General features: G+C 38.8%; 1 protein-coding gene across 2 annotated transcripts; it reads right to left on the minus strand.

Annotated features, from left to right (window-relative positions):
* Positions 1–191: 191 nt before the first annotated feature.
* Positions 192–13,922, minus strand: LOC310890388 (nuclear pore complex protein Nup153-like). 2 transcript variants are annotated; one of them, XM_083852747.1, is made up of 10 exons: positions 13,353–13,922; positions 11,079–11,327; positions 9,736–9,875; positions 9,528–9,653; positions 7,235–7,345; positions 7,059–7,097; positions 6,905–6,958; positions 4,487–4,645; positions 3,336–3,388; positions 192–652 (listed from the first exon to the last, which is right to left on the minus strand). In XM_083852747.1, exons 1-10 carry the CDS (start codon positions 13,546–13,548, stop codon positions 511–513), a joined length of 1,269 nt encoding a protein of 422 aa, XP_083708873.1. In that variant the 5' UTR covers positions 13,549–13,922; the 3' UTR covers positions 192–510. The 2 variants fall into 2 exon arrangements, with proteins under 2 accessions (XP_083708873.1, XP_083708874.1); XM_083852748.1 differs by lacking the exon at positions 192–652 and adding an exon at positions 2,138–2,258.
* Positions 13,923–14,108: the final 186 nt, after the last annotated feature.

Consider the following 14,108-nt stretch of genomic DNA (forward strand, 5'->3'; position numbering starts at 1 on the left):
TCCTATTAAAATGAGAAAAAAACTCTCTCACAATGAGTTTGGTGAGTATCAAAAACTGAGTCATCGTTAGCAGACATGCAGAATGCTGTCTTCTACTACTCTTTTTCACACTCTTGGCCTGTATCTTTCTGTATGACTTAAATATGAAACCAAAAATTAAGCTTTTTTTTTCTTTTTATACTTGGCACTCGTTTCAAGTATCATTCCTGTAGAAAAACTATACAAACCTTCACCAAAACATTACTTCTCTTCTTAGGACTCATTCATTCAATTGCTAACGAGAAATGTTATAGTTTGAAGAATCTCCAAGGTAAGAGAATTAAAAATTTCAAAATTACATAAGCAAAGATCAGGTATTCAAACACAGGAAATCAATTGGAGCCTGCTCTGAAACCCACAAGAAAACAAAAACAATGCAAAAATAAAGCGGTATTGTTATAATTTACTATGATGCAATAAAACTGACACACTTAGCTAGTTACTTCAGTAAGCTCAGTGACAGCAATTAATTTAAGAGTCACTTACCTGTTCTTGTACAGCTCTTGATAAATAGTGTATTCCTCTTTCCCTTCTCATTTTGCCGCCTCCGCTACTCACTCCTGAAGACAGACCATTGGACGCAGCAGTACTGAATTTGTAGCTGGTCACATTGCTAGCACACGACAGTACAGAAGTTGGGGGAAACAAGAGAAAAAAAAATTACCAGCCAAATTGTTTTTTCAAGATATTAGAGCTGTTATTAGTCCTAGAATTGAAACCTGCTGATCAGAAAAAAACTAAAGCTGTCTCACAAGTTGCTAAACGCTGGTAAATACTTGATGTTCTAAATAGGAAAAACTTTATTAACAGCAGCAATGAAAAGGACATACATAAGTGCACCGTTCACATGGGAACAATGACTAAGCCAGAAGACCTGAAATAGAAGAGCTGATTTAGATTGTTATTTTCCAGTGCTTCCTTTAAATAGGACCGGTTCTCTGATTCTGCGATGCACGTGTATCTTTTGCAGGGATATAAAAGAACAGCTCACAAAAATACAGAAAGAGTGCACATATGCACACATACACATGGGAAACACTGCCAACAGCTCTGATAGAATAGGGACGCCTTAGACTTGTGTGGCAAGGTAATATGGCCTAAGCTTCAGAAGCAGCTCTTGCTTTCATGTGGCCATCAGCAGGAACAGCAGAGGTGTTTGGGTATGCCAACATTCCAGAAGTCTTTTCAGACATGAATACAGATCCCTTTTGTAAGGCATACAAAGGCATTTTTCTGGTACTTAAAAAAGCCTAGCTCAAAACCAGAAAGATACCCTAATCCAAGAGCAAATGGGGAAAAAATAACCCAAACCAGAAGTGGAATAGGGAATAACTCTAACAAAAGTACTATGGCAAGAAAATGAAGTATGCCTGGAAAAACTGTGACATCAAAGCTTATCTTGCAGCCAATCAGTCAGTCAGTACAAAAGTGCATTAGATCGCACTGGAAGACACCAGGTCAAACTCCCACAATACTGAGGAGGAGAACTGGTCTAAACTTGTCAAATACTTGACAACAGCCTGCTTAGCACTGTAACTGCATAGAGGAAGACAGATCCCTAAGGCATATGCTCAGACTTTTCTCTAATCCAAACTGTCAATCCATTAGAATTCTGAAAAAAGTCTTACATCAAAATAGATCTTCATTCAGACAACTATCGCTTGCCCGTAATAGCCCATATTCCTCTTTCTGTTAACACCTGTGAGCTTCAAGGGGGCAAAGACAGTTGTCAGCCTTCAAGCAAGTCTAATCTGCAATTGGACTCAGGATATAAAATATATATATACACACACACACACATAGATATATAGCATTGGTGGGCCAGAGATTTACTGAGTATTCCAACTCAACTGTCCAAAGGGACTCTTGCCAGCAGATCAGTGTGGTGCTCCTGCTCCAGAACATGGCACCCAACAGAGACCAGCATCACAAAAAACACTACCACCACTACCTACTCTACAAACAAAAGGTAGGGCACTGCAATAAACTTTGTGAACGAAATCAAAAGCAGTATGAGTTTTCTGTATCTCCTTCCTAAATGGAGAAGTAGAAAGGAGTTCTAGCAAAGACAATTTAGAACAGTTTGAAAAAAACATAATTAAAACCCAGCACCTGATTGCACCTGTACCAGAACCTTAAAGCCAGTCGCTTTCACCCCTAAAAAGGTGGTTGTTGTGAAGTCCAACTTTTAGATGCCAAAACAAAGTGTTGAGTTCTTTCTGCAAGCCAAAGAATGCCCATGGTCACCTAAGAATTGCTTGGCAGATGAGCATAGAGTCAACAAAATTCCCTGCTACTGTTCTTTGAAAAGAGCGACCCCCTAAAAACCGAGTGCAAAGTCTCTTAACTCAAGCATTATTACCCAAAACACCATTTGCCCAGAAGGAAAAGCCATCAATATTATCTGGAGGATAACTCATTTGACCTAAACCAAGAAAACAGTATAACACAAAGCAGTCTCCTCAAGAAGAAATTCAATTAATTCTGCTGGATTTTTTTTATTTTAGAGATGAGTTAGCATTTGGCCTCAAATGATTCTAAAGAACACATGGTCTTCATGTGAACTCAAAGCAGACAATTAACTTCATCATGAAAGGAGTATTAAAAAAAAGAATAATAAATCATAAATCTTCCTCCATGTTTTTGCTTAAAAAATAAAGAGAAAAAACACATCAATAAACATCCTCCTGAACTGTAACTCACTTCCCCTACTTCACCTTCTAAAGAATACTTCAGAAAGAATCATCCCATTAGGACAGAGCTTTCAAACTGCAAGCAATTAAATAGCTAAAACTAATAGCTTTTCCCCTAGGGAACATTAGGAGGGACAAATTATTTTGTTATAAGTAAACTGAGTTATAAACCATGAAATATCTGTCAAAGCAAAATTTGTAACACTACAGATTTAGTTAAACTACAAACTGAGCCATATTTCCTGTAGAAGGAAAAAATAAGGCCTTCAATAGCAAAGATCCTTTCTGTGGATACAGCATTATAACGTGCCTCGTTTCCCATCTTCGTATCCTACTCAGAAGATAAACTTGGGATAAAAAGTGGTGTATCAGTAGTTTTATTCTTGCTCATCTTCCTTCCTTTCATAAAAACAACAATTTTCTCAAAGTTATATTGATCTTCAAACACAATCCAGACTTTGCAGCTCCCTCAAAATACAAAATTTTCATTGGATTTTCCATTCCTTTTACTGAGAACTGTCACCACCTTTCAGGTGCAGACCGTACTGAAAAAGGAGATTTCTTTCTTCCTTCAAGTAAGTTTTAAATTAATAGATGTCATACCTTTCAGATGGTTCTGCTCGCTGTTCTGCAGGCAAAGTCTTCTCTCTCATCCCCTGCAAGTTAAGTTTAGTTCAAGAGTTAGCTGAATATGTACAGAATACACAAAGTACCAACAACCACTTAATGTGTTTTTTTGTGGTTTTTATTTATTTATATTTCATTTTATAGCACTGAATACACCTCACCTACTTAACGTTGTTCCCTAATTCAGCATTGTGGGTACAGTTCAGTTAAATTTTGGGGCTAAAGTAAGCATCACTGCTTCACTCAGCATTGAGGACAAACTGATAGAACGCTAAATCAAATTTGTCAAATCCTCTAACAAAGAAAGTAATTATTTTAAACAAAATGACAAAAATTGTGTGTGTAGGGGGGAGAGTTTTCATCAAAACTTGTGTTTACCAGCCCCGTAAAAGGGACATACTTTTCTGTTTTCTATCATTTATCAACAAACAAACAAAAAAAAACCTCTACCCCCCTAAAAACTAAGCAGTTGCTGCTACATTCATTTTAGAACTTTACCAAATGGAGATTGTGCTGGCTAAACAATACAGAGATTGAAAGAGTTAAAAGCAATAAGCAACCAGTATTACTGTCCACTTTGATTTCCAGCCTAAAAAGCCCATACACTTAACACGTGGTCATTTGTACACTCAGACTGATACTGGAAACACAGATGTTTTTGCAGAAAGAGATGCCCATTTAATTTTATGGAAAATTTATCAGACTCCATCTACTCCAAAGCAATCAAAACCGATAACTCAGCACATTGTCAGAACTCTCACTTGGAGCACATAGCTCACCTGGAATAGTTTACACAGAACACGAGCATGTCTCATCAGTGACAGCTTTGTGTACATGAGAATATAAAAGGAAAACATTTCTGTCTTTTAATATTCTTTCACTGAGAACAGGATGACTCAATAGCACATCATGACATCGTGAAAACAACCACAAGACACTGAGTGTTCCAAAAACAGAATTAAATCCATAAAAGCTCAATCTATTTCACAATGGTTCCCACTGCCTTAAAGCTCGCCTCAAACACGCTATCAGTACTTTTTGCAAAGATAGGATAACAATTGGTTTGAGAAACATTCCAAGACTGGAAAAAAAAAAACAGGCACATAAGGACTCAAAAATGTACTCACTTGGAACTTTGTGTCTACTCTCTGGCAAATTTTGCTGGACTGAGTAGTTGAAGTCGGTGATGGTTCAGAATACCGCGTGTAACGCATCGGTTGACGGTTTACCGTTGGTGTCACAAGTCTCTTAACAGGTGGAGGCTGGAATGCATTCTGGGATTCCAGCTTTGAAAGGGAAACAGCAATCAATTTATCCTTACGTCCACCCAAATTAATTCCAATATTTATTGATGAAAACAAATTACAGAACTATAAACCTCCCCCCATCGGTCTTGGCACTCAGTGAATACAATTTGAAAATTCTAAAGACCGTTCAACTTGTCTTGAGGGAAATCACCAGAAAACCAGTAACGAAATCCATAAAGCTATATATAAGTAGCCAAAGTCTGACTGAATTCCATTTCAAAATTTGGCAGTTAGCTTCATAGACAAAATAATTCATGCTACCATAATTAAAATAACCCATGTTCCTAGAATATGCTCCTATCTTTTCCTCTGCCCACACTGTGATTTTTTTTTTTTACTAGCTTAATTCATTAATTTAACATTCGAAGTGTTAAGCAACTAATTATACAGGCTTCTGGGCTTCACATTCCCTACATTTTCCCTCTTCAAAGTTACACAAACAATAGAACACACTCAAAAAAAACAACTTGTCAATCTTACAATAATCTCATTCATTAAAATATGATCCAATGCTTTACATGTGCATTAGATGCACTTCAAGTAGTGGGTTTGACTTCCCTTTTCAAAGCATTTTCACAGACCAGAGTTAATTTTTAACACAGACCACTGCGTGTTCTGCAAAACTGACTTAACTGAACTGTCAGACAGAAAACAAACCCTAAAGGCTACAAGATTTACCGATGGCTCCGCCTGCGGTCTTAAGGATCAGAAAATACAGTCTTAGGAAGCATGCTATTGTTCAAATCAATACCAACAGGAAATTTTTGTTTACGCTGCAGCTTTAATTTCACAGTATCTCCCAGCTCTTAGTAATAGGATTCACACTATCTCTAAAGTATACAAAAATGCATCTTTCTAAAAAATATTACATTCAGTTTGAAACCTTGAATAAGACATGTTTTATGTAAGTTCACAAATCTACTTTGAGTGAACGATGGTTCATTGCTGGTTTTAAAGGTAAAAAAGAAAAATATTAATTCCCCCAGTTAGGCATTTAATACACCAAGAGCTATTCTGCCTGGTACAGTTCCTTGAAATAAGAAAAATACCACATCACTGCTACCCACTGCAGAAGTTTAGCCCGAGTGCACAAGTGTTCCGTCAACCACATGTTCACTTTAGCAGGAAAACACACGATCGTCTCCTCAGCAAATAATTGCTTCTCATCGCGGGCTACCCTTCTCCCGCCACCATTATGAATTCTAGTATTATGAATAGACAATCTATCTCCTTTCACCCACTGACAGCTGCGTGCAACATTCATTTAGTGGCTGACAATTTCAGGCTCTCTGTTGCAAATCTGGCAGATCTTTCTTAATGCCTTATCACAGGTGTATTGCTATAATATAACTGAGAATTCACACCAGATTTGGTTTTAGTTATTTGGATAATATTTATGATATACTTCACTTCTCCATGCCCTTGTAATTTGGCAGATGGTGAAAAGATGGTCCAGGAAATCTGAGATGTTTGTAAACTCTGAAGTGATTGTAAACTTAATTATACATCTATCCAATCAAGGAATTAGCACAGAAACTTCTTGAGACACTGTCCCTTTGCTCATTAGAACAGAAGATGAAAAGTTTGCACATCTTGTTATTTCCTTCAGGCACCTGATCCTCAAGTGGTCATTTAAGGGTTTTGCAATTTAATAAGCCCAAGGATACCCCTAACTAAAGTCATCAAAAAAAGATGACTAGTTTTCATTTTTTAAATAAAATGAAAGGAAATCATGCTTTACCACAGCATTATCACCAGTTCTGTGCTACCTCCAAATGGGAATTTAGGAGCGTAAGATTTATAGCGTCGGAAATTAACAGTTTTCCTTGTCTTTACTTTGAATGGTGATAAAAAGCAGAAAAATTAGTTTTCTGTGCCCGAATGAACACGGAAGTCTGTACAAAGTCTATATGACCATTCAATCAGTATTTTTCTATTTGTGATCATTTCTTCAAGAGAAAACTTGCCTCAACAGGAATTTTAATATGCAGCTTCACCCCAAGTTGGGGGACAAGATAAAACCACTTGGTGTGTTCTAGAGCTGTTGCTCTCAACTTACAAAGATAACATAATTCTTAACCTGAGTAATCTTCACAGCCCATCATCTACTGTGGAGACATGCCAATATTAACTTGATTTGATGTCTATGTTGTCACTGAGGTTTGAGAAAATTTTTCTAATAGTGATAAAGCATTGAAAAAGTTATCTACCTCAGCTTAAGACATTATTGGTTCTTACCTTTCTTCGTTTGGACTGGAAGTCAGTAATATCCGGTTTATCTATGTCCGGAGGCTAAGGGAAAAAACAAAGCATAAATATTAGAGGGCAATTTTTTTTTCCTGAGAGAGAGGGTTCCCTGCAACAAAAATGTGGGGGTTCATGGTCAACTTACACAACACAGCGGCAAAACAGATGTCATTCTTTTAGCATCCTGTTGAAAAAATAGCGCAATAAATTAAACCGGCCACAACGTAAGGAAGAATAGTTTTATCTTTATCCTTTGATGGCACATTTACTAAGTTTTATAAACACATGAAGCAAAAACAGATTAAAAGAAGTGCTATTTACCAACAAAGCGGTTGACAGCTTCTCCACTGCCTCCAAGATGCACCACGCTGAGGTACTCAAGGTAGCGTGGGACCGCACAGTTTCTTGTCTAGCTTTCGCTCTCTTTTGTGCCTGAAAAATTAGCATTTTAAGTGTTACAATGGTCAATTCTCAGCTAAGGAGGCATGTATTTTACGTCCCAAGGCTACACTGATGATACAATCAATATATTCTGATGACAGAGAAACATGCAGTCACTGGGAGTTCAAGCCATAAAGAAGAGAATACATTCGGAGTTTAATGAAGTTTACCTTGGGCCTCAGTGCATCTTGCACGTGCTTGTTGCACAAGCAATAAAAGAACTCCGTACTTGTAAAAGGTCAAGACGGATGATGCTAGGACTGCTAAGGCCTCCGAAGCAGTAATCAGGGAAACAGAACTCAAGAAAAGGCTTGTGGTACAGAAAGCATTTTCAGTAACAACACAGACCTCAGAGTTTCACGATGGTCTAAGTGTACCATCTTAAAATCAGTGTATACAATCATAACCAGGAACTAGTTTTACTTCTCTCTTGCTTCCTCCCTTCCCCCAAGATTAAAGTTGGCTGCAAATCTTTGTCTTAAAAGATAAAGATCTGATTTAAACTGTAACAGATCTAAACATTACACTGAAAAAGTAAACTGTTTATTTGCACCACCCAACTTCAAATATCAGTCAAAAACTTCCTTTGGTGTGACTTTTTTTCTTCCCAGGTTAAACCCCTCATATAACCACACTGTGCTTATCACACGATGTGAAGACAGGAAGCAGACCACGCAGCATGTAAAAACACAAGTGAGACTCACAGAACCACAGAATGGTTAAGGTTGGAAGTGACCTCTAGAGATCGCCTGGTCTACCCCCCCGCTCAAGCAGGGCCACCCCGAGCAGGTTGCCCAGGACCATGTCAAGTCAGCTCTTGAAGACCTCCAAAGAGGGAGACTCCACAGCCTCTCCGGGCAACCCGTGCCAGGGCTCCATCACCCGCACAGTGCAAAAGCATTTCCTGATGCTCAGACAGAGCCTCACATTTCAGTTTGTGCCTGTTGCCTCTTGACCTGGCACTGGGCACCGCTGAAAACACAATGGTTCTCTATGCTCTTTGCACCATCCATTCAGGTATTTATATACACCAATAAGATCCCCCCTGAACCTCCTCTCCTCCATGCTAAACAGGCCCAGCAGTCCCTGCCTCTCCTCAGAGGAGAGGTGCTCCCAGTCCCTTGATCATCTTGGTGGCCCTTCGCTGGACTCTCTAGTACCTTGCTGTCATTCACAGCAAGCAGCAAGAAGCAAGCTACTTTCTCCTTTAAAAGCCTAGTATTTTGGTTCCTCTTTTTACCATAATGCAGTAATATTGTAAAAAACAAAAATAGCCGACCGAAGAGGGTTCCCAGCTTTGCACCACAAGGTTTCAAGGTTTCCCGTAAGTGAGGTACTTGTACTGCCCTTTTTCCGTTGCAGAAATGGACTGTCAGAACAGAGCCAGCAAACCCGCGTTTTCATTTTCTTAAAATTCCTTTTGATTTATCGATAAAAGTCACTTTCATTTAAATACATTCCTACCAAACCTGATTTGACTTTCCTTTTCGATTCAGCTCTAGCTAATCAGAGTTGTCAGCAGTTTTTATTTGCTATTTCCAAGAACTCTTGGGGGCAAATAACTCTCTTCAAGAACTATATGAATCGTTCAAAACAGAAAGCATGTTACTGCTTATCTTGAGACTGCATTTAGTCCTGCATGCCTCTGTGTACCAGAAGAACAAAGGATCAGCAAAGTTGATTTTAGATATTTTCAAAGACTGCAGGTTTATACAACATATCCATAGCATGAATGTAGGCATGCTTGGAAAAGAAGATCCACAGATAAATATTAGCCAGGTTTGACTACTGTAGCTTTTGCTACCATAAACACAAGTTTTCAAAGTTATGCTGTCATTGGTTTTTTTGCATCAAGTTATTTTAACGTAATGTAGTCAGAGGCAGACAATGGCACTTAAATGGAATTTTTTGAAAGACCTAACAACAGAGGAAACCCCAACTACCAACAACTAGCCCAAACTGCCATTCTTGTTCTTTCTGACAAGTATTACCTGTGGTAAAAACTGTTATAAAAGAATTTAAACAGAAATCAATCTCAGACGTCTATTTTTGTAGACCAAGAGGGCAGAAGAGCAACTGTTACCACATATTCAGCTCCCTGCTCAAAGCTCCTTTGGCAGTGCTGCTTTTTTTATTTCCATCACTATTTCCCACTACACTACTTTTCTCATACCTGATAAGGTTCCGTCTTTGGCTGCCTTGATCTTACAGCTGCACCACCGGCATAGGCCGTCTTGCCGGGGTAAAATGGAGAAAACCCAAGCTGGTTTTGCTTAAAAACAGACGTGCTTCCACGTACCTACGGAAACACAGTATGAAAAGTGGATAGAAAAACAGGTACACATTCAAACTGATTAAAAGAAATACTGTGCAGTACTTACAGGACACAGTCCTCCAAAAACAAATAAACTGAATGCAGGTTTCTTAGAGCTAGCTGCAGAATGCTGCGAGAGGGAATGAGTTCTTTCAGCTTCTGTGGGCCAGAGCAGTGACGATGAAGTATTTTTTAAAACTGCAACATCTGCCAAAATGACGTATGCTAGATGTAAATGCCTCTCGTACGTACAGAACTTTAACAATAAAGATCACACTAATTCAAGTTCTTCAATACAGAAAAATAAGCATGACTTCAGCTTCTTTAAATAGATCAACTTCACGTACAGACTGAAAACCAAGTATCACCTACAAACTTGAAAACTGTTCACAGAGCTGCAAGTAGTTTTCACCAAACTTACCAAGTTAATACTGTGCTTCCAATGCAGATTTTTTTTTCCTTCAGGCTAAGATAAAAGAGGACCGCATAAACATCAGTGCATTTATACGGACAAAGCTTTTTTCTGTGTTGGTAAAAGGCTGGAGGCCAGCACAGATCATAATCGCACAGGTTTTAAACCTGGAAGATTCCCCAAAGGCTGCTCTAAGAGTTAACGATCTTCTGCCCATGTATGTTTTACGAAGACACACCAGAAAGTTCTAGTGCACTCAGGTTATATTGCTAAAGCCCAGCAACTCTACTCTCAGCTGTACAAAAGATCTCTGGAAAACCTGCTGAGCACACGTCAGTCCCTGTCTATATGGGGGACTAGAAAAAGCTGCAAACCTGCTGTTCGCCCTTTCAGCGAGAAGACCTAGGTACCAACCTACATCGACACGATGCTTATTTTTTATTTTAAAATGGTGTGCTTTCCTCAATGAATTTAGCAAAAGACATGAAAGTATTGACAGCTGAAGCCTTCTACCAAGAAAGGTCAAAAAACAGCCTATAGCTTATGTCAGAGTAGTTTCTTTATCTTCTCTTGCTGAAACACAGGAAAACATCTCGTGTTCCTATTTGTCACCTGCACTTATTCACATTTAACCAGCTGTCTGTTAGATATTCTGAGTCACTCTTCCTTCTAGACAATCAGCCTACTTGTCAAGCTACGGCAAGTCAGCCTGATTTCCTACCGTCCCAGTTCAAAATTTACATATAACCTAGCTGAATGTGTATATTTCAGCACTGACTCTTTCTAACATCAGGGTATCATAAATGTATTCCAAAGCACGCTTCTATTAAAAAGGTGATAGGATTATATACTTCTAAAACACTAAAAATTCAATTTAATTCTCGCATCCAAAGTTGACATTCACCTATTTTATTTACTAAGGTGATGTGGAATATTAAAGAACGCAAGGTACTTCACATTAAAAAAAAAGTCAATTAAACAGAGAACACAAAAATCACCTTCAGCAGATGCTCTAGAGGAGGAATCACTGGTTGTTGGGATGTTATCATCGTCTTGTTGAGAGGTAGAATCTTCTATTTCTTTTATGAAGGACAGCCTAGGACTGCCAATGCCAAATATAGAAGATGTCGAGGGCTGACAAGGTGGGACAGGAGAATCCAGCACGGTGTAATTCAGATGGCTCCGATGAAGAGAGGGCCTTGTTAACACAGCTGGGAAGTTCAGTGCTGATCTACTTGTGGATGGTTCTAGACAAGAACAGGGAGATAATTAGCTTTGCTATAGACAAGCTCACAGAAGCCAAAACCTGTTTCCTATCGACAGCCATGCTATTGCCAAGTTCTAAGGTAAAAAGAGAGAAGCCAAATTTAACTTCTTCCTCACCCAGATAGGGTTGCATCTGACTGTCTGGCTACAACAACAACACTGCTTGCGATACACAGTATTAATGTTGCATCCAGAAGTAGTTAACTATGAGGTTTTACAACACCACATTCTGACCCCGTGCTCAAATGCTCTAACGCTGACTTGGCCGTTCACTAAATCAAACATATATACTCCTTCTCCCATGTACAGCTTGCAATAAGCTTTACAAAATTTGAGATTACACGGTAAATTACAGATAACACTGCAGCTTCCATAATATTGGAACAAAGGTTATATTAATCTGAATACACAACATGAAAATGAACGTTTGCAGTACTTTTTTCCCAAGTTCTTCCATATCAGCTCACGTTAGAGGCAAAACATCATCTCCTACCCATTAACTATTGGGATTTTGACCCAAGGGACAAGGATGTTGACCCAAGTAACCAGATGAGCATTTTTCCCTCTTGAAGCAAAGGGTCTGCAAACAATGCCAGTGGCCTGGAATAGGTGGCCTTGAAGTCTATCTTGCTAAATGAATGGAACTATTCATGGGTATTTTGCCTGATGAAAGCCTACTGTCTCTCCCAGGAATCTGGGCAATTCAAATGACTTTGAGCCACTATCCTCTTGATACTTGAACTGAAGCTTAAACTAGTTAGTTCAATCTTCATAACCACTGCAGTACCACTAATTAGCTCTCCAAACCATGAGCAGATTTTTAGGACAGCACCGTTTGAGATACAGAAAGTTATTGAGGCGGAAGGCCACCCAATATAGGCTCCAGCACACTGATACCTCAGAACTGAAGAAACACATTGGTTTCAAAATGTAGTAATAATTAAAAAAAAAATATCTTATTCTTAAGCATAGTAAGTAACACCCACGGACAGCAACATAAGCTGCAAAAGGTTCCAGGGTGTCCACCTGCTCCTGATCTCCTGGAGTTAGCAAGCTTGCAGTGCAGCTGTTCTTACTGAAAGCTCCTTTCACGCAGTTACATAGGAAAGCCAACATGTGTTCCTCAGTCACGAAGACCTTCTCTATTCTTTTCTCCAAACTCATTCCCAAGCTACAGCTACACAGAAAGCCATCAATCTCCTTGTTTACAATTAGATGAGATTGGAGGCAAAGATATTTCCTCCTTATTTTTTGATTCTGCCAACAACAGAAGCAACTGACTTTCCACATTATCTATGGTTACCTACGCACGCTCAGACAAAACTTCTTTACTTATTTAAAGCTGACTTCCCCAAAACAGCTAATTTAAGAGAAACTCAAATAAGAATAGATGCAAAAATACCTTTTCAAAGACACCCCTTTCCCCCCGCGTAGACCTTAAAGTTATTGAATATTTTAAGGATAATAATCTCATAAACCACGTCCGTGCACAAGTTCCCCAGTTCACCATCAAGTTAACGAGGAACTTTACTAAATTGATCAAAGCCCAAAACAAAAAAAAACAAAACAAAACAAACAAAGTCGGGACACGAGACGGAATTTTCCTCTGCCATTCTAGCATCTAGTCTTTTGTTTCGAAGACTGCAAAACAAATTAATTTTTTTAATTGCCTTAGGCAATTAGACAGATTTTCATTCCATATCTTTTAAAAGATGGAAAATGCAACCCAGCACACTTGCAAATGACTTATTTTCAGCATTTAGCACCTGGCTAATAGAGTACCTAAAGTTAACTGATGCCTTCCAAGAGCATAAGATGTATGCTTCGTAACTGTGTATACAGTTTAAAGCTAAGACGGTTTCACAAACAGTTGTTTTGACTTTTTTGTTCGTTTTTTTTCATTCTGTCAAAACCCTCATTCCAATTTCCTTTTGAAATTCAGATTCAAAACTAGAAATCTGTGAATAAATACAGATGGCCAGAATTCCAAATGATTTTTCACATACCTCGTCTACTAATTCTTGCTGGTTCGGGCGTGAATCTCTCATCGATTATGGTATCTTCATCTGCATAATCGTGGTGATAGTTTACCGGAGTCTCCTCCTGGTTTGCAGATTCATTTCTGTCTACACACTCCTCCTCACGTTTATTGAAATACTTCTGCAGCCAGGCCGGTACAATATTTTTCACAGTTTCTGTCATTCTGCTAATTATTCCCTGCTTGAAAGAAAAAACAGTTGTTTAATTACAGAAACACAGTCAACAGCATATGCTGGGATACCACCTTCCACGGACCTTGAAGACAGATATTATACAGCAAATATTCAGAAGACGACGACGAGGTTGATCCCTGGCATAGGATCGCTACACTTCTGGTAAACCTAAAATTCACCTAAGATTGATTTACAGCTACCTATCACTTTCTGCACTTCCAAGTGACCTTGGCAAGGTTCAAAGTTTTGAAACCTCTGCCAAAATTCACCAGCAGGTCGTCAATCTGCAAGGCTATCAGGAAACTCTACGCCTGAACAGCTCCTGACCTACAGACTTGTTCCAGGACTCTTCCTCTTCGCACCCTCACGTGAAAACCAACTAAACCAGAAGTTCAGCAATTATCTACTGCGACAGTCAGGACCATACTACCCATTAAAATCAGTGAACCTAAATATTTTCAATTTTAGTAATGCTGAATTGCAGTGACTTTACACACAAAAAACAGTTCTGCTCTCAACAGTCAGGCTAACCCAGAAGATGTCCTGGAA

The sequence above is a fragment of the Anser anser genome, assembly GCF_964211835.1.
Source record: "Anser anser genome assembly, contig: HAP1_SCAFFOLD_271, whole genome shotgun sequence".
NCBI lineage: Eukaryota > Metazoa > Chordata > Aves > Anseriformes > Anatidae > Anser > Anser anser.

Bases quoted from the DNA above. Each gene is read 5' to 3' on its own strand.
- LOC310890388 (XM_083852747.1), bottom strand. From the start codon at position 13,548: ATGACAGAAACTGTGAAAAATATTGTACCGGCCTGGCTGCAGAAGTAT. The intron at 9,876-11,078 runs GTGATTTTTGTG...TCATTTTGGCAG, and splicing joins CTCTAGAGCATCTGCTGAAG to ATGTTGCAGTTTTAAAAAAT. The intron at 7,098-7,234 runs GTAAATAGCACT...TTTTTTCAACAG, and splicing joins AGCTGTCAACCGCTTTGTTG to GATGCTAAAAGAATGACATC.